This window comes from Nymphaea colorata, chromosome 1 (assembly GCF_008831285.2).
Source record: "Nymphaea colorata isolate Beijing-Zhang1983 chromosome 1, ASM883128v2, whole genome shotgun sequence".
NCBI lineage: Eukaryota > Viridiplantae > Streptophyta > Magnoliopsida > Nymphaeales > Nymphaeaceae > Nymphaea > Nymphaea colorata.
Genome location: NC_045138.2, coordinates 7323002 through 7347866, shown reverse-complemented (window position 1 = coordinate 7347866; position 24865 = coordinate 7323002). Strand labels below are relative to the sequence as shown.

The 24865-nt window shown below is 40.6% G+C and overlaps 1 protein-coding gene across 1 annotated transcript in view; it reads right to left on the bottom strand.

Annotated features, from left to right (window-relative positions):
• The window catches only part of LOC116245915 (DAR GTPase 3, chloroplastic), a 28838-nt gene extending 5394 nt beyond the window's left edge, over nucleotides 1–23444 (bottom strand). The window contains exons 1-5 of the mRNA XM_031617529.2: nucleotides 23233–23444; nucleotides 21203–21346; nucleotides 20951–21067; nucleotides 20678–20821; nucleotides 20478–20564 (exon numbers count right to left, since the gene is read on the bottom strand). Coding sequence (XP_031473389.2) covers nucleotides 20478–20564; nucleotides 20678–20821; nucleotides 20951–21067; nucleotides 21203–21346; nucleotides 23233–23409 — 669 coding nt within the window. The 5' untranslated portion in view covers nucleotides 23410–23444. The remainder of the gene's footprint in view (nucleotides 1–20477; nucleotides 20565–20677; nucleotides 20822–20950; nucleotides 21068–21202; nucleotides 21347–23232) is intronic.
• Nucleotides 23445–24865: the final 1421 nt, after the last annotated feature.

Here is a 24865-nt window from a genome sequence, read left to right as displayed (position 1 = left end):
CAACACTCCCCCTCAAGCTGGAGCATACATATTAATCATGATGAGCTTGTCACAACATCTAGAATAGTCACCAATAGGAAGAGCCTTAATGAAGACATCTGCAGCTTGATCTTTTGATGATACATGAATGGTGGTTATGGTTCCTCCTTGACAGTCTACTTCAATATGCTTAGTTCTCTCATGGAAAACTGAATTATTCGCAATGTATGTGGCTACTCGATTGTCACATTACATCTTCATGGGAAGCGGAATCGACACACTTAGGCTAGATAGTATGGATTTAGCCCAAGTCATTTCAACAGCAGTTTGAGCCATAGCTCTGTATTCAGATTTTGCACTAGATCTTGACACCACACCTTGCTTTTTGCTTCTACAGGATATAAGGTTGCCTCCCACAAATACACAGAATCCTGTGGTAGATTTCCTGTCTTCTATTGAGCCAGCATAGTCAACATCACTATAAGCTTCCACTTCCAGGGTCTTGCCTTTTGTGAACAAAAGTCATTTGCCAGGAGATGATTTCAGATGTTTGACCACCATTAAAGCAGCATCCCAATGAACTTTCCTGGGTTTTTCTATAAATTGACTTAGTTTCCCCACTGCAAAACTAATGTCTGGTCTGGTCACAGTAACATAGAGGAGCTTTCCAATAAGAGACCTGTATGATCGAGAATCGACTAATTCTGATTGGTCATCATAAAGATGTATGCGTGGATTCATAGGTAGATTGGCCGGTTTAGCTCCTAGCATCCCGGTGTCTTGCAATAAATCCAGAACATACTTTCGTTGAGAGAGAACTACACCTTCCCTGTTGCGAGTCACCTCTATTCCCAAGAAATATCGTAGTTGACCAAGATCTTTCGTCACAAAGTGTTTTTGAAGGAACAAATTTGTATTAGAAATTTCTTGATCGGAGTCACGATAATATTGTAGAAATACGAAAAGAAGAAGACGAAGAGAAACAATGATCACGATGTAACGTGGAAAACCCTCAACACGAGGGAGAAAAAACCACGAATGAGGAGGAGTTGGTGCCCACTAGCAGCCAGACTCTCTCTCTCTAAAGATTATCATTAACACTTAAGGATTAGGGTTACATGACTTAAGTAGAGCCCAAAACGGGCTACAAGGCGGGTCGGGTATGGATCCAGACCCGCAACACACAATCTATCAACACTCCCCCTCAAGTTGGGCATACATATCAAACATGCCCAACTTGGATACATTCCTCTCAAATGAAGCTGAAGGAAGAGCTTTCGTCAGAACATCAGTTTGGTCTTCAGACTTCATGTAAGGTAAGATCAACTCTTTCGCATCAATCCTTTCCCGAATGAAGTGACGATCAATTTCAACATGTTTTGTTCTGTCGTGAAGAACAGGGTTGTTGGCTAAGTTGATTGCAGACTTGTTATCACAGTACATCTTCATAGGTCTTTCAATCTCTATTCCAATGTTAATAACTCTGACACTCCCATAGCAACTGCCCTATATTCTGCCTCTGCACTGGATCTAGAGCAAACATCCTGTCTCTTGCTCCTCTATACAACAAGGTTTCCTCCCAAGTAGACATAGTACCCTGTAGTGGATCGTCTGGTATTACCACAACCTGCCCAATCCGCATCAGAATAGCCCTCGATTTCCACAGTCTCTTGTTTCACATACAGGAGTCCCTTACCAGGATTTTTCTTCAGGTAGCATAGCACTCTGTCCACAACCTTCAGATGTGCATCGGTTGGCGCATGCATGAATTGGCTCAAAACATTCACCGCAAAGGTGATATCAGGTCTCGTGAGGGTAAGATAAATTAGCTTCCCAACCAAACGTTGATATCTTCCCTTGTCTTCTTCACAGAGAGGCTCTCCATCTCTAAGACTCAACTTGTGCCCAGTGTCAAAAGGGGTAGGAGTAGGTCTACATCCCAATTTACCAGTTTCTTCCAGCAGATCTAATGTATATTTCCTTTGGTTTAGTACAAGACCAGTACTAGACCTAGCAACCTCCATACCAAGAAAATACCTTAGCTTGCCAAGATCTTTGAGGTCGAATTCTGTAGCCAGTAACCCTTTTAGCTTGATAATCTCCTCCTCATCATCTCCAGTAACAATCATGTCATCTACGTAGACGAGCAGGAGAGTAACCCTGCTCTCCTTCCTCTTCACAAACAGAGTGTGATCTCCATTTCCTTGTTTGTATCCATGACGTATCATCACTCTTCTCAGTCGTTCAAACCACGCTCTGGCGATTGCTTAAGGCCATACAAGGCCTTTTTCAGCTTACAACACTTTTCTGGTTCTTCATATCCTGGAGGCATATGCATATATACTTCTTCTTCGAGGTCCCCATTGAGGAATGCATTCTTAACATCCAGTTGATACATCTTCCACTCCTTCATCACAGCTAGGGATATAACCACCCTCACAGTCTTCATTTTCGCAACAGGAGCAAAGGTTTCCAAGTAATCAATTCCATATTTCTGGCTAAACCCCTTGGCCACAAGTCGAGCTTTATATCTTTCAACACTCCCATCTGGTTTGTACTTGATGGTATACACCCATTTGGATCCAATTAGGTGAGCGGCTTCAGGAATCTTCACCACTTCCCATGTCAAGTTTCTTCTTAGGGACTCTATTTCTTCTTTCATTGCATCAGCCCACTTGGAGTCACTTTGAGCTTCAACGACAGTCCTGGGAATCACAGCCAAAGAGAGAGTAGAGACAAAGCACTTGTAATCTTTCCCAAGTCTGGAATAAGAAACAAAATTACCAATGGGGTGTTGAGTACATGACCTGACACCCTTTCTCAGGGCAATGGGAAGATCGTCATTCTTCTTTTCAACCTCATCATGAGTCTCCACGGTCTCCTTGGTAGAACTTGGTTCATCCAGGGAAGGAGTGGCATTGGGATTGGAAGTAGATCTAGCATCACAAGTCATCACCTCTGTCCGAGTACCTCGTCTAGAGTAGAACTGTCCAAACAACTGAGGGCCTTCCTTCTCAATGCTATTGTCACCCCTTTCCTCCTTCTCAGGCACATCAACAGTATTAAGTGATTCTGCTTTCTTGTAGTCCAAAAAATCTATAAACTGAAGTTCCTGTCTCTGAGAATACTCTTCCCTGCCCACAGACTGCTCCCCCTGAAGAGGATTCGCACCAAAGTAAGAGGCATGTTCCAAGAAGGTAACATCCCTCGTAACATAAGCTCGACCAGTAATAGGATCAATACATTTGTATCCTTTTTGCGTAGGGGAGTATCCAACAAAGACACCTTTGATAGACCTAGGATCAAGTTTCTTGACATTTGGACTGTGATCATGGATAAAACATACACAACAAAAAACACGAGGAAGAGGAAATGGTGGACGACTACCAGGAAGCAACGAGTGGGGAGTCCTACCATTCAAAACACGACTGGGCATGCGGTTAATAAGATAGGCACTAGTAAGAACTGCATCACCCCAATAGTGTTTAGGAAGATTTCTCTGAAACAAAAGAGCCCTGGTGACATTAAGAAGTTGACGATTTTTCCTTTCAGCTACCCCATTTTGGGGGGGGTGTAACTATAGGATGTCTCGTGAACAATCCCCCGTTGTCTAAGAAACTCCTCAACAGGCTGACACATGTACTCACGGGCATTATCGGACCTGAAAGTTTTAACAATCGCACCATACTGGGTATGCACAAGAAGAAGAAATGTCTCTATGATGCGAGGAACCTCGCTGCGGTCTTTTAACAAGTATATAAATGTAGCACGAGAGAAATCATTAATGAAAGTGATAAAATACTGGAAACCTTGACGGGTATGAATGCCCGAAGGTCCCCATACATCAGAGTGAATAAGGGAAAAAGCTTCATTAGCACAACTAGAAGAAAGAGGGTACGAAGCCCTCACATGTTTGGCAAACTGACAAACATCACAAGAAATGGAAGACAAATCAAAGGAGGAACACAAGTCTGGAAACAAATGTTTCAAAATCCCAAAAGGTAAATGCCCAAAACGTTCATGCCAATACATAAAAGACTGAAGACAATCTTCTCTTCTCTTAGTCTTGCGGATCGCTGTCAACAGAGCAGTAGCCACACGTATGGGAAGACGATATAATCCATCAGAAGCTAAACCAATCCCAATCCTCTTCCCTGTCACCAAGTCCTGCAAAACACAACGATCGGCAGAGAATATAAGTTCACAATTCAATTCTTTAGTAAGTCTACTGACTGATAAGAGATTTAAAGGAAACTGGGGAACATGTAAAGCGCCCTGCACATGAAATTTGTCCAACAAGGACAGAGTGCCTTCGCCTGCCACACAGGTAGAGGAACCATCTGCAAGAGAAACACGTTCCTTTCCCGAGGACAACTTATACTCATGAAACAATTTTGGATTACCTGTCATGTGATGAGTAGCACCACTATCGACAATCCATTCCCCCACAGAAGAGTTACCTTGATTACCAATAACCGCGAGAGCATGATTAGCTGTAGTTCCCTCTGAGGTTTCAATCTTGTTGACATCGATCCTGCCCAAATAAGCCCTTAGTTCACGAAGCTGGTCAGCAGAAATGGAGACTTTTTCTCCACTGGATGCTTGCACCTCAGACACAGGCGTTCTCCCAATCGAAGATCTCCCTTTGTTTCCCTTCTTTTCTGGATGAAGATCCCAACAATAATCCACGGTGTGACCTGTCTTCTTGCAGTGAGTGCACCGGCGAAGGGATCTAGACGGGCCGCCAGGACCACGACTCACGAGAGCGGATCTCTCGTTATAGGGCACAAGTTCCTTCTTCCCGTCTTTTGTAACAAGCCTCCTCTGTTCTTCCGCTTCAATACAGGAGTACACATCTTCAATACTGGACACCTCCCCTGAATTCAGAATCTGGCTTCGAACACCTTCAAACTCATCATTTAAACCTGTTAAAAATAGGAACACCCTGTTTTCCCATTCATGAGCAACATAGAGCGCCTGATCATGGGGACAATGCCAAGGAATATCAGAATGATAGTCAAGCTCTTCCCACTTGGCTTTCAAAGCCCCATAGTACTCTGCAACAGACGAGTTCCCTTGTCGAATGCCATAGACTGTCTTCATTACTTGGTAAGTACGAATTGCGGTCTTCTTTTGGCCATACATTTGCTCGAGGACCACCCACATGTCTCTAGCAGTCTTCTTCCGAAGGATAAGGGGCTGAATATCGGCGGAAACGGAATTGACAATCCAAGTTTTCACTTGATTGTCCTCAAGAAACCAAGTATGCCACACATCACTTGTTCTTGCTGGTTCGGGGTTGCTCCCATCAATATAGGCCATGCGACCACGGCCAGCAATCCCCATAGTCATAGCAGGCGACCACGAGAAATAATTCTCCTTGGTGAGGCGAAGAGTGATGACCTGCATGGGAACATTCTCAGTTCTAAAAACCCCTATTTCAGTGGGATTGGTGTTGACGGTTGACGAGGAAGAGGCTGCCATAATCACAGACCAGTCTAGCTACGGGAGAAGCCTAGTAGGCAGCAGGGAGCAACAACACAATACAACACCAAAAAAGGCAGAGAGCAGGCAACGGACAAAACGGAGAACGCCTAAACCTCACCGGCGGAAGAGACAGCAACAGAGAAGCAGCGTCGGAGAAAAAACGAGGCAGAGCGACGCGATGCTGGGCGGAAACAGACCGCCGGAACCTGGCAGAGCGGCACAACGGCGGAAGCAGACCGCCGGAACCTGGCAGAGCGGCGCGGCGCTGGGCGGAAATAAACCGCCGGAACCAGGCAGAGCGGCGCGACGCCGGAAAAAAGGCACGGTGGTGGGCGATGCGTCGGTTGACAGAGAGGAACGCCGCTGGACAAGGCGTCGCTGGGCAGGCCGACGCTGGGCGGAAGCGGCTGAATAGGAACGGCGTTGATCAGGGTGTCGCTGGGCCGGTCGTCGCTAGGCGGAGACGGCGGAATCCTGAGCGGCGCTGATCAGGGCGGCGCTGGGCGGAGACGGCGACAGACGAGGCGTCGGGCGAAGCTCGGGCACGAGCGTCGGGCACGGGCGATGAACAGCGCCAGGCGAATCCTCCTCCAACACGGGCAAAGGACAAACCAGAAACGCCGGAACTTCACGGCTCTGATACCATGTAGAAATACGAAAAGAAGAAGACGAAGAGAAACAATGATCACGATGTAACGTGGAAAACCCTCAACACAAGGGAGAAAAAACCACGAATGAGGAGGAATTGGTGCCCACTAGCAGCCAGACTCTCTCTCTCTAAAGATTATCATTAACACTTAAGGATTAGGGTTACATGACTTAAGTAGAGCCCAAAACGGGCTACAAGGCGGGTCGGGTATGGATCCGGACCCGCAACACACAATCTATCAACAAATATCATCAACATAAACCACTAGAACGGTCATACCCCTGGAATTCTTCTTGATAAACAGAGAATGATCAAGAGGGGATCTCGCGAAGCCATAGTTTGAGACTACCTCAAAGAACTTGTGAAATCAAGCACAAGGACTCTGCTTGAGTCCATAGCTTTCTTCAGTTTGCACACTTTTCCACACTCCCCCTGTCGTTCAAACCCTGGTGGTTGTTGCATATAGACAGTCTCATCGAGATCACCATACAAAAAAGCATTTTTGACATCAAGCTGATACATGTGCCAGTTATGGTGTACAGCCACAGAGATGATAAGACGAATGGTCCCCAACCGAGTAACAGGAGAGAAAGTCTCGAAGAAATCAATCCCGTAAGTCTGCGTGTAGCCCTTAGCAACCAACCGAGCTTTGTATCTTTCCATAGAACCATCAGAATTATATTTCACTGTGAATACCCACTTGGAGCCAACAATGTCACAACCAGGAGGAGGATCAACAAGTTCCCAAGTGTCTCGCTAAACTAATGCATCCATCTCTTCTTGCATAGCTTGTCTCCATTGGGTATCTAATAAGGCATGTTGGTGACAAGTAGGAACTGCATGGGCCGCCAGAGCTTGAATAAACTGTTGCATACTTTTACCAACACTGTCAGTAGAAACAAAATGATATATAGGATGCAGAGTACATTGTCGCTTGCCTTTACGAAGAGCAATAGGTAAGTCCAGACAGAGATAAGATGGACTAGGTATACTCACTTCAGATGTACTTACCTCCTGAAAAGCGGTTGGGGAAGGATCATGAGAAGGGTCTTGTTGACGTGTGTAGACCAGCGGATGATCACGAAACTTGAACACTACAACGGGAGAATCCCCAGAAGGAGACTCGTAGGGGAATGACTCCAAAGGAATAGGAGGAATAGATAGTGGGTAAGATGACAATGGCATCTCAGTAGAGGTAGGTGAGGAACTATAATAAGGTTGAGACTCAAAGAATGTCACATCCACACTGATATACTCCTTTTGAGTCAAGGGGTCAAAGCCTTTGTAACCTTTATGATTTCTGGAGTAGCAAATAAAAATACACTTAATGGCTTGGGCACCTAATTTATCACGTGTGGGTCCAAGTATGTGAACGAAGCATGTGCAACCAAATACTTTGGGAGCTACTGGAAACAAAGATCGTTGTGGGTACACAAGTTTAATGGAAACCTTGTTGTCAATGGAAGATGAGGGTAAACGGTTGGTCAAGTAACAGGCAGTGAGGATGGCATCTCCCAAAAAATATGCAGGTAGATTAGTATGAAGCATTAGGGAGCGTGCCACATTTAAAAGTTGGCGATGTTTCCGCTCAGCTAGTCCATTTTGTTGGGAGGTATGGAGACAAGTAAACTGAGGAGAAATGTCATTATCAGAGTAAAATTTCATTAAGATAGATGCCTTTCGTTAAGATAGATGTCTTGAACTAAAGAGCATTATCAGTACGAACGTTTTTAACAAGAATACCAAACTGGGTCTTTATTTCAAGCATAAGGTTCTTGAGAATACATATGACCTCAGACATTTCTTTCAAAAGAAAAACCCAAGTGACTCGAAAATAATCATCAACAATGACGAGGAAATAACGAAATCTAGACCTACTAGCAACTCAGCTAGGACCTCACACATCAACATGAAAAAGATCAAATAGTCCACAACTGGACGGACTAAGACTCATGAATAACTGCTACGGGTGTGCTTGCCAAGTTGACAGGTCTCACACTGGAACGACTCTGAAATTGATAGATGAGGAAGTAGGTGACGGAGCTTGGAGACAGATGGATGACCAAGTCTGAGATGCCAGTGGAAGGAGGAGGACAATGAAGAAGTCGAGACGACTGCAATACCCACAGAATCAGACAGGAAGTAGATGCCCCCTTTCTCATAGCCTCCACCAATCGTCTTCCCAGTTTGCAAGTCTTGAAATGAACATACACTAGAGTCAAATGTAACACGACAATGTAAATCATTAATCAATTGTCCAACTGATAAAAGATTAGTGGGAAATTTAGGAGCATATAACACATTAGGAATTGTCATAGACTGAGAAATCTTAATATCTCCATAACCCATAATAGGAGACCATCTACCATCTGCAAGTCTCACATGACGTGTCTGAGGTAATGAGTGTAGCACGATAAACATAGAAAGCCTACTACAAAAGTGTCTTGATGCTCCTGAATCAATAATCCAAGTAGTACATGTATCATGTGGAGCAGTATCAACGGACATAGCACTGTCTATCATAACTGTAGAGGCTAATGGTTGAGTAGATCTGTGTGCTAAGAACTCCTCATACTCTGACTTGTTGATACTCACAGTCACAATCTCAGGATTGAAAGAAGGTAAAGACCCCTTTACTACTGATGAAGCTGCTTGGATAGATCCAATAGGAGACTGTAATGAATTCTTGCCCTGCTTAGATGCATCACCTTTTCCTAGGGGTATAGCGGAAGGACGACCAAGCTTATCCCAACATCTGTCTTCCAACTTAAGAGCATCTAACTTTACAGTAGAGCCATAAAAAAAGAAATTGCCTGTGTTCTTATGCTCATATTGTGTCTCTGTCTTGCCTTCAGCGGCCATAGTGCATGACTTGACAATGTGATCTTAATCTGGTTGCACTATGATACAATCAAGAGTATAGCATGCAACAATCAACTTGAGAAAACTTAGGCAGCAGATAGAGATATATATATATATTTTCTTGCACCAAAAGCAGTCCTTAAAAAGAATTTCTGTGAACTTGCTACTCAGTAAATCAGTCCACCAATCACAGCAATCAATAAATGAACAAGAATATACGAACTTCTTGTTCAAAATAGGCCACCAGACATATGCATATAAAAAAAACATTGTTGTTCAAATCAGTCCACCAATCACAACAATCAATAAATGAACAGGAATATATGAACTTGCTGTTCAAAACAGTCCACCAATCAGTCCACCAGATTATAGAACAGACATTCAATATGATAAAAAGATATACCCAATGTGCAACTACTCCACTTGTAGCCACTTTTCCACAGTCATCAAAAAGATGATAAGAATATGGTCCAAGTGCATTTAATCTTCCACGAGCCCAGATCTGAACTGAATCCACATGCAGCTACGCTTCCCATGAGCCTAGATCTGAATAATAATGGAGTCCATGTGCTGCTATTCATCCACGAAGCTAGATCTGACTTACAACTTTCCACTGCAACTCCCACGCAGTTGCTTACACTCCACTACATCCACGTTGAGGACCTAATCACAAATACCTTTCACATGTGATTAGGTTCCCCTTTCACGTTGCTTCACTATCTTTCGATCAGCAGAGAGAAGAGAGAAAGGAAGGATAGAGGAAGAGAAGAAGTGGGAAGAGATGGGAGAGGAAGAGGAGAAGGGGTCGCCGGAAAATCACGACAGCCGCCGGCGGAGAAGGGTGGAGATCGCGGGCTCTGATACCATGTTACAGCAGGCAGCCTTTGAGAGAGAAAACGTAACTTCATTCACTAACCATAATCTCCATAATAAAGAGATTAGGGTTGAAGAGAGATTTACAAAGACATCAACAGAAAATAGATGACTGTTTAAAGAGACCTCCTAACTATTAAATATTGCAAAGAACCACCTAGAAACATAAACTCTTCTAATTCAACAGCATTAATGCCCTATTGCCTGTTCTTATGAACTCCAACCCAAGCTACCCATCATGACATGTGAAAACTTAAAATTATTTGTTAATATTTAAGCTAATCACTGTATTTGTTGCAGACCGATTATGTCTGGCCCCGCCAAGCTAGCAATATGGGATGTTGCTTGACCAGTGAGAGAGAAAGAGCCAAAAGAATTTTGATTAACGTAGCCCTAATCTCCTTTAAAAGCTATGTCACATGGGTGCGGGTACGATATGGATACGGGTACGAGGACACGGCAATTTTCAAATTTTTTGGATACGCGGACACGGCGAATTTTATATTCTAAAAAATTAAAAATAATAAAATAAAAAAACATTAAATTAGTAATTCACTCTTACAATCTCATAAGAAAGAAAGTCTCAAACAAAACAGTCTTTGTCACAAAACATTGTTCATCATCATTCTAGTCATTGTCACTGCCCAAATCGTTCTCCTCTTCTTCCACAATAGAAGATGTTGATGGAATAGAAGATTCTTCGAATCTTGAATTAATAGCTTCAAGTTCATTGTCTTGTTCTAAGTTAAAGTCCTCAACATTCACGTCCCAATTTTTAGTTTCTCCTTCCCTACAAAAAAAATTGTAATTATTATGATATTATAGAATAAGAAGAAAAACATCTTAATCAATAAATCATATACTTAATTTACCTATATTCTTCTTTGTTCCGTGATAGAAGTCGAAGGTTAGAATGCACATAAACCAGATTTTCAGCATGAAGATATAGCAGGTTGAACTAGCAATCTGAAAGCAAGGTATTGAAGAGTAGGATAAGCATGTCTATGTTTAATCCACCAAGATATAGACGAATAATCATCTTTATCTACAGTTGCACATACATCTTCTCCAATTTCTGTAGAAAACCTTGCAAACTCATCATGAACTGCACGATTTTGACGTACATCAATAAAAATCTTATTAAGACATGCCAATCTGTTTTTTGATAATTTAGGATCCATATGTGGTGGGGTTCTTCCAATACCTTGTGCAAGCCACTTTTGTCCATAATATTTAGGATTCAATGAATGTGCCATGCATTGAAGAGGATTGCTACTTTTATCCCATCTTGCAATCAATATTTTATGCACATGATAAAAAAATGTTGAAACTTCAAGTGCAATATTTTTTTTCTCATGCTTAAAAAAGGCCTCTTGGATTTTTTCAACCATCGTGTCCCACATCTCATAAACACAATGCAACGTTGAATTATTACAATCAAGAACTCTCAACATCTCCCAAATAGGCTCTGTGAATGCAATAAAATAAAAGATTTTATCCCACCACTTGTCTTCAAGAATCAGTCTTTTGATTGCTTGAGCTTTGTCATCATCATCAGCACGATAGAAATTCCAATCATCATCAGTCACCATACTTATCAATGCACTTTTAACCCTTTTTATCCTTTTGACCATAACAATTAAAGATGCAAAACGTGTCTCTGCAACTCTTAACAATTTTAGATCAGAATGCTTGTTATAAATGAAAAGTGCATGTTGATGATTTACTATGAAATTTCTGATGTTCCTCACATCCTTTTCCAAGACTTCAATCCATGAACATAATTCATAAGCATGAGAATCTTGCTCTTTACTTGGTGCATTGCATATACTCTTTAGAGCCAAATTTAAGCTATGGACTGCACAAGGGGTCCAAAAGATATGAGAGTAATCATGTTCTATCGCAATTCCAACTGCTCTGCATACAGGTGCATTGTCTGTAATTCGTTGAACAACTTTATCTTTCCCCACTTCTTCAATTATTTCCATGAACAATCCTTGCAAATACTCAGCACTTTTGTATTCACCAGATGCATCTATTGCTTTCAAGAAAATTGGCCCATTTGTTGAAGTTGCAATGAAATTAATAAGAGGGTGCCTTTGCAAATCTGTCTAGCCATCAGAAACAATAGAAACTCTGTGTCGCTCCCAAGTTAACTTTTGATACTCTAACAATTTGTTCACTCGAGTCTTTTGTTGTAATAGTAGTACAGTGTGAAGCCTTTCAGAACTAGAGGGAACATCCCAGTCAAGTTACAATTTGCAATAGAAGTAACTAAATATCTCTAATATGGACTTCTAGCTACATTAAATGGTATGCAATTAGCATAAAAAAATGTCGCCACTTTTAGATCTAATTCTCACCGTCCTTGTAAACTAAATGAATCCTTAATTGATTTTTGATTAACATCAACAACTTTTCTTTTTTTTGGACCATCCTAAACATCATCATGTAAAATTGAAGCAATGTCAATGTAACTAAATCCGGATGATGTCGTGCTTTTCTTATTCTCAAAGGCTTGTTGTTCTTTCTTCAACTGATCCAAACTCTTGTTAGTGATATCTTTACATGGTTGAATTCCCATTCTCTTGATTTTTAACAGATGCGCTTTCACTCTCGTATATGATCCATTGAACTCTCCCCCACAAAAAGTACAACGAAAAACAACATTTCCACCACGTCCAGGAGGTTTCCCTATTACTTTCACGTATGACCATAATGGTGGCTGTGCAATAGACGTAGCTGATCCAGAACCACAACTTGAACTTGTAGGTTGAGAGACTCCCTTTCCTTTGTTCGCCATACTACATTAAAAATAATAAAAAGATGCAAAAAACATATAATGAACATAAAATTGAAGAAATAAAACAATGATCATACAATGAGAAGCGCAACGAAGAACAGAACTGTTACAAGCACACTCAGTCACTCACTATTGTTCAAGAACAAAACTGCTATTCCACGAGTAAGGCTAAACAACAAAATCTCCAAATCGGCAAATCAAAAAAAGAACATATAGGACATAACATTGAAGAAGAGTTAAGGATCAAGATCGACGGATTAACCGTCCAATCTTCAAACAAAAACATCCCCGAATTGGCAAATCCAAGACAAAAAAAAAAAAAAAAAAAAAAAAAAAAAAAAAAAACCAAATGAAGAACATGAAACCCTAACTTCTAATATCGAAAAGAAAAAAAAAACCACTTACCTGTCTGTCGCCCACTGCCGCCGGACACCACAAGATGTCGGCGTGGATTGCCAGACCTCGTCTCCATCGCCCGCCAATGTTGCCGAACTCTGTTGCAGCAGTCGTTACCGGTGTAAAGGTCAAGCGTGAAAAAGTCGAGGGCCGTCCTAAAGAAAGTCGAGGGTTAAAGAATGTCAGGTTAGAAAAGTGGTTTGGATCGGGTCTAGCCCAGACCCGATCCAAAACGTATCCTGTCGTGTCCACGTGTCGGAGTATCGAAGCGGGTACGCGGCCTCCCTCTAACTTTCTAATATTTCAGAAATACTCTTTAACACTCCCTCTCAAGCTGGAGCGTAACTTCAATCATGCTCAGCTTGTTACAACATGTCAGAAAATCGCCTATGGGAAAAGCCTTGGTGAGGATATCAACTACTTGATCTTCTGAGGAGACATGATAGTGCTAACAATTCCTTCTTGAACTAGGTCCCGAACATAGTGGCAATCCACTTCAATGTGTTTAGTCCTCTCATTGAAGACAGAATTGTTAGCAATATATGTAGCTGCCTTGTTGTCACAATACATCTTCATTGGGAGATTCACTGAAACGCCCAACTCTAAAAGTATTGATCTAACCCACGACATTCCAGCCACAGTTTGAGGCTTTGAGCCATAGCCCTATATTCTGACTCAACACTAGATCGAGCCACATTTAGGAGTTGTCAATGTTTGCCTTCGGCTACACCATTTTGTTGGGACGTATGCGGACAAGTATATTGAGGGCAGATTCCATGATTGGCATAAAACTGAAGTAGAATGGAAGACTTGAATTCAAGAGCATTATCAGTGCAAATATTTTTGACAATGAGACCAAACTGAGTTTTTATTTCCTTGACAAATTTCTGAAGAATACATATGACTTCAGATCTTTCCATTAACAAGAAAACCCAACTGACTCTAGTAAAATCATCAACTAAAACAAGATAATATCGAAAACATGACCGAAAAGGAAAGTTGCTTCGTGTATGCTTTCCCAACTGACAAGCATCACATAAGAAGGACTCTGATACAGGAATATCTGGAAACATGCGACGAAGTTTTGGTACTGACGGATGACCTAGTCTAAGATGCCATTGGAAAGGAGAAGGCTTTGAAGGGACTGAAGATGCAACAACATCAACTGGGATCGACAGAAAATAAAGTCTCTCACATTCATGGCCGCCACCAATCATCTTCCCAATTGGTAAGTCCTGAAAAGAACAAGAGCCAGGGTCAAAAATGACTTTACACTGTAAGTCAATAGCTAGCTGCTTAACAGATAACAAGTTAACAGGAAACTGAGGAGCATATAACACACGTGTAATAGTGCCTAAATGTGGAAGGTAGATATTACCGCTGCCTAAAACAGGGGACAACTTGCCATCAGCCAGCCTGACATACTGTGGTATAGAGAATCTGACAAAGGATGAAAAATTCTGTGGTTGATTACAACAATGTCTAGAAGCGCCAGAATCTATCATCCATGTCATACCTAGATGCTAGATCATCAGTAGGAGCACCAATAGAGAATGCTGAATCTATAACAGTAGCATTGGCAGATGCAGACCTCTGAGCAAGAAATCAATCATATTCATCCTTACTTAAGTTAAGGGAATATGACATAGATATAGAAGGATAAGTAGAGGACTCAACCATAGATATTGTTGTCTTTGAATGAGCTGCTTGGGATGAAGAGGGACCTTTCCCTGTGGTGATTCTACCTCCACCACGTCCAGAGGAAACGCTAGAACGGAGGTGAGGATGCTTGTCCCAACAACGATCCTCTAGATGACCAATTTTGCCACAATAAGAGCATTGAAATCTGCCGCATCTTGCACCACGACCTGTACCACGTTCCCTACTGCCACCAAAAGAACTAGGGACCCGTCCTCCAGACATCACAAGTGCAGAGACTGGTGTGTCTTGCGTATTCTGAGAAAGAGTGATTGCAAGACGACTCAGTCTATTATACGTGTTTGCTAGATCTGAAAGATCACTGCCTGTGAGAATTTGAGATTTTGCCACAGAGTATTCTGGAGATAAGCCAGATAGAAACTTCGCTATCATACTAGTTTCAAAGTGTGATGCGTAACAAGGCAGGCAAGGTGGACGAAGAGCCTTTAACCGTTCATATGCAGCAGTCAGAGTAGCAAAATACTGAGATAGATCCTGATCCCCTTGCTATATATTGCATAACTCTTCTTCCAATTGTAGGATCTTAATTACATTAGTGGCATGCGAGTATGTCTTTCTCAAGAAAGACCACATATCATTGGCCTTGGTATAATATGCAATAGTTGGGGCTATATGAGACTCCACACTATTCATAATTATAATATATTCATCCCACACGGCATATATTCCCTTTTTCTTAGTAGGTCCATCCTCCTCAAGAACATATTTCTTCCTATGCCCAGCCACAGACATCATGAACACCCTAGGTCATATTTCATAGTTTGAACCATTCAATTTGATCGTGGTATTTCCTTTTTCTTAGTAGGTTCATCCTCCTCAAGAACATATTTCTTCCTATGCCCAGCCACAGACATCATGAACACCCTAGGCCATATTTCATAGTTTGAACCATTCAATTTGATCGTGGTTCCACAAGAGAATGAATTTCCAGTCATCTTGTATTCAGTAGAACTTTCTGATTTACTGTTTTCAGCCATAATAAATCAAGAGGACCCAGCTGACTGCAAATAATAGAGGAATATCAAAATCACTGCAGCGTAGGAGAATCTGAAAATTCTTACAGCTCCAACATCTGATCAGAAATTCAATAAAGCAGGCAGCAACCCAGGCATAAACTCTAAATATTTCCAGCAGACACAAGCAGCAACACAGACTAAAATTCAGGTAGTAAAATAGGAAGAAACACAGGCAAACACTCAAATAATAGTTGCAGCCAATGGCTGCAACACAGGCAAGAAATCTTCAATAGACAGTAAATTCTAAACTTCAATCATATCTGCCAATGATAGCAACTACTTCCACCATCAACAAATGACTGCTGCTATTCTTAAATACAGCCACACCACATAAGACTGGCTGTCCACAATGTACGGCAAGATTCTCAATACAATCAAATGATAGATTTCATACTTACGATCAGCAGCAGTCCACAAATCATTAAACTTCAACTTTCAGACTTCATATCCACGATCTATATAAGTCATAGTTCACATCCACGATCTATAGGATATTCTGCTCCCCATGGTCAACACAAAATCTGATCAGAGCAGCAGTACCATCCACGAGATTGATAAACAAGGATCTGATCACGCCTTCCACATAGGCGTGATCAGGTCCTTCTCCACACAGCCCACGCAACTTCTATTCTCTTACTGTCTCCTTATTGGGTGGTAGGAAAGAGTAGAGATGGGAGATGAGAAGAGGGAGGAAGGAAGAGATCACTAAAAGAAGGGGTCGTCGGAGAATCACTGGAGGAAGAGGTCGCTGAAAAAACTCACTTAGCTGTCGGCACAGAACCTGGCTCTAATACCATGTTACGATGAGAGAGAAAGAGCCAAAAGAATTTTGATTAACGTAACCCTAATATCCTTTAAAAGAGATTAAGGCTGGCGGTACACACTTTATAAAAAAGGTCCAACAACTATAAGAAAATATTTAAAGAGCTCCTCTCTAACTTTCTAATATTTTAGAAATATTTTTAACAACCAGCTCGGGAAGCATGTGGGATCCAATCGTACGCTAAGCCAAGTAGAAAGCAATGCACTTGGAATGTGTAGCGCAGTGGTGCAAAGACGAAGCGTATAAGTGCATCATGTCATCAATTCTTTTCTATGTCACATTGGTACAGGTACAGGTGCTGGTATGGGTATACGGCGTTTTCGCCAATCTTGGTACGGTGGTACAACGATAATTATATATTTTTAATTAAAAAATTGAAAATTTTGAAAAAAAACAAATGATATCATCATATCATTAAGACAATGTTCCTTTCATAGTTCTTACATATAATGTCTCTAGAAATGCTGTTTTAAGTATGAATCTAACCCCTAAAACAATGCACTAAACCATAAACTAAACAAAAATATACATTTTATAGACATAACAAATACATTTAAAACCCCATAATGGTATAAAAATTTAAATCCCAAACCAAGCTCTTTTTGACAATTTTAACCAAGCTCTAATGAAAAGGATCTTTCATTATCTAGATACTTGTTTGTTCTCTTCTGGAAAAGGTTTGCCTTGTGGTTCCTAGTATTTGCTTAGAACCAACAACCAATACATGAGACTGCATAGGCCATTGTTAATGTTCTTTTGCTATACGACTAGTACCAACATGAACCAAAATTCAGTTAGAAACAATATCACAGCAATTCATAAGAAGGGAAAATGCATTCAGATAGTAACTATTTTTCATTTTGTTCCTTTCCTTAAAGGCTAAAGAGTAAAGATAATGGAGGAAGATATTATTCACGTTAAGAACTTCAAGAGTTGCCAATTTATTCCTATTTAGTCAGAAGTTCTAGTTGATTACTATTCAATAGAACCTCCCAGAAAACCAAGATGAGACTAGCTACTCCCAATCAGTTTGCTGCAAGCAAACTAATAAAAGAAGGGAGAAACAAATTGACTAAGTTGCAAAATCAATAAGAATAACATAAGTATCACATTGAATCAAACAAATTTAAACCTGTTTTTCCAATTTTGCAGTGAAGAACTCCAACGAGTCTATGGAAATCTCAAACCCCTAAAACTTAACCCCCTAAAACTCAAAACCTAACTATAGCCAAATGGAAAAACTTGTCGTCGACAGTCCGTCGCCATCCGTCAGCAATTGCGCAAGCTGTCAAACCCCCAACAGTTGCAGCAACCCTAAAAACCACCGAATGGAGAAACCTGCCGTCGCTCACTCGCCGTCTGTCGCCAGCCGCCCTCCGTCGCCAGTGGCTGCCAAAGCTCTTGCCGGACTCCAGTCAAGCACCTGCCGGAAGACGAAAGAAGATCGAGAGGGAGAAGAGCGTCACGGGTTATTTTTACATTTTATTATGGTTTGGATCTGGTTCCAAGCCGAAACCAGATCAAAACGTACCCGCGTACCCAGTTTGACGTACGGCATACCGGTACAACGCGTCAGTTGAGCATACCATGGTGACATTGGTCCCTTTGAGACGTGCAAGTCCATCGTTGGGGAATCGGTGGGTTCCCCACGCGTAGCGTTTAGATGCGCATGGGGGTGCGCATGGGTTAGGGTCAATTTTCCCAGTGGACGCATATGTTGCGTCCACAACTGCGTAGAGTCATGCGATGGTGAGCAAGTGAAAGCTCGTCGTCGAGTAGGGCGATGGTCGGCCGCCTTACTTAATGACATATAGTCGGCAACTGGCTTCAGTTGAGGACTTCCTCCCAAAGGAAGTCTACTCACACCCAGATTTTGTATGAAAGTACATAAACGCTTGGATGAATGGTTGTGTTCTGACAGGGCCTCATAGCCACGACATGCCGATGGAACACTGTGAGATAATCCTGGGTGATGGTGTGCCGAGTACCTAGCACTCGTCTAGTCCACGGTCCCAGAAGATTGATGAATGCTTTCGCTACATTAAGATTGAGTTGGCCAAAGGCTTGGGAAACCTTCAGCGCCGCGCTGGCCAAATAGGCTTGAAAAAGTCAGCCCATGACAGTATTAGTCATATTAATAAAGTTTCTATTTTTAATTTACTTGCATTAATAGAAATGCTTTCTAGATTTCATGACTCCTTAGATTTAAATCAACACAGTTATGTTAGCAAATTGTTTAACATTTTTTTTTGTGTGTGTATGTATATAATATTATACACACACACACACCTTCAGCTAGGTTTTGGAAAATGCTGCATCCTGCATCCACATCCACACCCATATCCCTCACCCATGTGATAGAAGTTAGAACAACCCATGTAACTGGCACAGAAACATTGGTGGCAGCATCATAAAATTAAAAACATGTCAAATATTCCAAATATTGGAAATGCATACACTACAATCTTTGACTGCAGAGGATAAATGTAAGGAAAAGTGTAAATGTACAAGGGGATTTGTAAACTAGGCATGTGAGCTGCTGGCCAACTGTTACTGGAAGTCGGGTGGTTTTCTTAAGGCACAAATGAGATTATCACTCTTCTTGGTGGCTTGTTGCTGACACAGCTTTTAATACTTCCGTTTTCTCTATGTTGCATGGACACTTTAAAAACTATGAAGTGTCATGTCCAGCCATGTCCAGCCAATTTTTAAACTATGATACTGTCCAGCAGGTGTCACTTTTTTCCCCTTTCTCTCACTTCTCATTTTCTTTCCCTCTCCTTCTTCCGGTTTTTAGGTCATCTCTCTCTCTCTCTTTTCTCTCTCCATCTCCTTGTCATCACTTAAGAAGGACAACAAGGGGGCCTATCATCCATTTAAAAAGGAAAACAGGCGTTCTGTTCTCTCTCGGTCTCTTTGCACCCCTTGCTGACCTTTAAAAAGGATGACAGGGGTCTATCATCCTTTGAAAAAGATGACCCATGGTCATCTTTTAAAAACAATTCCTTTAAAACTTTATTTTATTTAATCAAATTTTTAATTAGACTAAAGTAATCTTAATATAAAAAATATTTACAAATGTAAAAAAATAAATCTACTAAACAATTAATTAATTGTATAACATTTTTAAATCAATATTTTGTCACTCTTTGCTTGTGAATTTTTTTATTTCTCTATAACAGTACACGCACACACACACACACACACACACAGCCATGTTCAAGTGTCTAAATTTTTAAGACTTGTTGTATCTAACACTCGTACTCTTGTCCGACATTGACACCCGTGTCCACGTCCACGCAACATAGATTTTCTTATTTCTCGTTGTTAAAGAAATGTTTAGAGCATGAGAACAGCCACCAGAAAAGTCAAAAGCCTATAGTGAAGTTAAACTGGACAAGAAAAATATGGGAACATAAACTATTCCAAATTATAAAACAAAGAAAATCAACAGCAGGAATGTGTAATTTCAATAAGTACGAAACAATAGGGATAACATCTAACAAAGCTAAGTTCCCCATATGAATGCGAAATACAACAGACATTATAACACATAAGAAACTAAACAAGAGCCTCACCCCACCACAGGTTCCAGTATGCTTCTTGATCATCACATGCTCTGGAGTTAACAATAACTATTGTTGCTGTTATAAATGATCGAAAAAAAAAAGAACACTAAAATCTAATATATAAATAAAAATACAAGAACACCCATTTCAGGCACATATATTAATTTCAAAATTATGCTGAAATTATGCTGTGGAAAAAGACAGTAATGGGAGCTATAATGCAACAGAGTCACAAATGCGTATACATGTCCTTTGTTTCAGAAAGCAAAAGACTCCAGTTTCAGAAATTCATGAGACTCACTGGCCGTGGGAGAAGTCCTTTCTTCCTGCGTTTAGCATTCACAACAAGAGCTAATGACTTTGCCAACCTTCCAAGTTTCATAGTCCCCTGTAGTTTAACCACATGGAATGAGCATTGACTCACCCATCCACCTATGACCAAACAAAGAAAAACTGATAACCGACAAGAAAAAGAAAAAGCAAAGAAAATATGTTCGATACCATTCCAAGTTGCCCATTGGCAAAAACCACCTTTATTCCTTGCCTTGCAAAGTATGTAGCCCATGCATTCCTATCTGCAGAAGATATCATGTCTTCCCTGTTTAAAACTAGTATTTTTCGCCGATTTCCAAGCCATGAGTCCATCTATGCATGCAAAACCAAGAACTGAGAAACCTAGAATCTAGTGTTTAGAAAAGCCAAAACATACCTTTGTGAGTTGCACAAAAAAAGCTACAGGAAATTAGCATTTCAATAAGGATTTCAGACATTCACCTGTGGATGGCTTGTTGACAAAGGAATTCTTGCATCTCGAACCTCTATCACAACATCGATCAATTTAAGTTGATCCTTCAATTCTTTCTCAGTTTTTGCAATATGACCTGGATACCACTGCAAATGATCTCTCCTTAGATGACATAGAATTATAAGCAGAGAAAGCACACAGGAATCCATCAAAATCATGCGATTCAATCCTAACCTACAACCATAAGCAGATAAAAATAAAATATGGCATGCTTTATGCACCTGCACCGGGCGTAAAGCTTTTATCGATTGATAAAGATCAGCATCAAGATTAGCCCACTCATTAGTTGTTTGGGACCCCAATGATGCATAATTGAAATCACCTCCTTCCATAGGTTGCCAACTTGAAGACCTTCCTCCAGGAATCTGCAGGAGGACACATATTGCACATTGTGGAATTAGATAGATATTACGATAACCTTTTAGATACTCAGAACACAAACAAGTATAGAGGGTAAATCTTGCTACTTCAATGTACATGCTAAGTAGAAATCACCATTTTTCTACATTTTGTTTCCAATTTTTCCACAGGTCGGAGCTTACCAACTTGAACAACCTGGCTTACTTGGTCAGATTACATAGATTTGTGATTCAAAAGAAGGTTCTTCAAGGGGATGAACAGTAACTTACTATACTTTTAGAAAAGTATGTAATCTTATATTGCAAAACATGAACTAAATGGTTTCCATGCTTATCTAGCTTATCTCAAGTTGTTATTGGAGAATGTAAAGAATTGACATCTGAGGTGCCTTTCACTGCCTTAAGGCTGAAACCTTCCTGCCAAGCCATGGAGGCAGCTGATGGTTCAGGTGGCAATGTGCTGGAGATAAATCCTTCCTGTCATTACCACATGAAGTCATGACTGGAACTTCTTTGGTCAATAAAAAATGGATGAAACTTGAAACATGATCTAACTTCCAATTCTAGCTAAAAAATTATGAGAAACAAATTTATGAGGTTTGATTAGGTTCTTACAACTTCCACCTATGAGTATCTTAGTAGTTTTGCCTCATCACAGGTATTGTGCGTATGGGAAGACATCTTTTCTTACTAGATCAAGTCTATCATGCAGAAACTGAGAGAACATTCAATCAGCTCCTTGAAGTCATGACTGGAACTTCTTTGGTCAATAAAAAATGGATGAAACTTGAAACATGATCTAACTTCCAATTCTAGCTAAAAAAATTATGAGAAACAAATTTATGAGGTTTGATTAGGTTCTTACAACTTCCACCTATGAGTATCTTAGTAGTTTTGCCTCATCACAGGTATTGTGCGTATGGGAAGACATCTTTTCTTACTAGATCAAGTCTATCATGCAGAAACTGAGAGAACATTCAATCAGCTCCTTGACTGCTGAAGCAACTTTCATTTGCTAATATTATCACGAAGTAGATTGTCAAACAGAAATCATTCATCTGACCAGACAGATAGTACTAACATGCTAATTCTACCCGATCTTTATGCTTTATTCCTTACAAGAATCAACCTATAACATAAATCTTGCCACCTTGCCGAGTATGAAACCATCCAATTATGTAATGTCTGTTACTACATTGCTAGAAAAAACCATCCAGTATCTGAAAGCATAATTTTCAAAAAAACCTTTATACTGTGCATGCCTGGTTCGACTTATGTGAACATGCTCTAAATTTCTTCAGATGCCTAAGACTTCTACTTTCGACAGCCACATGACACAACACCACTCAAAGTAATGCCCTAATTTCACTTGCTTCATCCAAAAAATGTCGACCTCGTGTTTTGACGTAGCTGAATGAATTCCTTATTTGCTAATCATCAATTTCTTCTACAAGAGGAAGACGGGAAAGGGGAAGGTTGGTGATGTGTGTAGTTGAATGGACCCACCAGGAGGTAACGTTGGGATATTTCAGCACACCAGATTATCCCTCTTTTCGTATAAGTGGATGCCCGAAGGTTGTCTATTAACTGATCAACAAGGTAATCCCACTCTTCTTTCCATTATACTAAACAAGAAGGCAAGCAGGGAAACGAAAATCCCAAAAACCATTATGTCGAATAAAATACCAACGTCTCCGTCTACAGTAAGGTGGATTAAGAAACAAAAGAACTACTTGGACATCTATTATCTATTTTCAAGTATTTTATGCTCGAAAATTATCTAGTTTGATGAAATGAACGCCATTAGAAGCATAGATTACCACTAAGAAAGGAAAGTAAATGATTCAAGTGAAGGCGAGGGTAAGAAATGACTACTGGTGCAACGAAACGACCTGAACTATGGTGGCCGATTGAGCAGAAACAACGGATGCCCGCGCGCTTTGAGCAGATGGACATCGGATACTATAGGGGAAGGGAGTGAAAATGGTCTTCTTCCCCCTCCGTCTGAGTGAGTTATTAGGTCGACCGGCAGGTGGAAGCAAAGAGGCAGAGAGCTGCGCCACTGCCATTGTGCTCTTGGCAGAGCAAAAAAGGCCGAAGGTCATGAGATTTTTCCCTTTAAAACTGGAAGGATAACGGCCCATGGGCAGGCCAACAAAAATGAACGGGTTTGGACCATAGGTTCGACTACAGATCAGATCCAAAAACCTATATTAGGGAATAGAGGTGAAAAAAAAAATCTCATTTGGCTGTGTATCTCTTGCCCATGATCTCAGAAGACAGTCACGTTTCTAATTTTCTCAACAAGAGCCTCACTTTAGCCCATAACTTCGAAACGAGGATCCACGTTTCTTTATTGCTCCCACCTACTTAAAATCTGAGTTGAGACGAGCAATAAATAAACGAAAAGGCCTTCCTCTTTTGGGCATGTTCCAGCATTAAGTGATCTAGCATTATTTATCTGGAGGCTGATATCAAGAAAATAGAAGATTTTGAGTTCCTTTTCAGAACTGATATGGAAGATTGTCCCCTTAAACAAAATTTCTTGAGGAAACGATCTGTTATTGATTTAGTTATCTATAAGCAATCTAAAAGAAAGTGAGGGCAACTTGTATTTTCAGTCCTTTCACATAGGTGAAAGGGCACAAGCACATTCTTGTACGATTGTTGTCTTAAAATGGTTGAGCTCTTTCATCGTTGCAAGTGAAATGACATTCACTCGCATGAATGAGCTAGCACTAGTGTGGGCCCAATCAATGACATCATCTGCCTTAACATTGGAGGTGAAATACCTTTCATCATTATACGAACTAGCATTGTTCCCTGACTCAATTTGGTGCACCACTATGGGGCATAAAACCAGTTTTGGTCATCAGTAAATGCTGTGTGCGTAGTTATGCGTGTGCTGCTTATGTACACAGGAAAAGAAAGGGGTGTTTTTGTAATAAAAAAAAACATGTCCTTTATAATCATTTTACTTTTTTTAATTTTCATTTGTATCTTATAATTTTTTTTTTGTGCACCAGTATGGGAACTAACTTTGGTCACAAAGTGCTGTTGATGGCATAAAACTTGTTGTGGCACCAACCAAAAACAGTGCCACATGGATATATCACCCTGCGGGGTGTGGGTGTTCGTGCGGGTGCTGGAGCGGCACATTTTAAAAAATTTAGGTGTAGCAATGCGATGAGAGTATTTTATTATTATTATTAATTTATTATATATATAACAAAATAAGCATGTATATATTATTATTATAATTTAGTTATTAATGTATATAACTTGTATTGCATAGAAAAATATCATAACAACATATATTATATAAATAATTTAGTAATATATCATTTTAATTGGGTTCAGGTGTGAGTTAGAGTAGTGAGCACTCGATTTTAAAATAGAAGAGTCCGGTAGAAGAGTCGGTGACTTAACACAATGATGAAGACACAAAGCTGTAACAAGTGGCCCAATAGTGCCAGAAACCCCAATTTCACGCATCGTTACAATTACCTTTTTTGTAAACTCTCT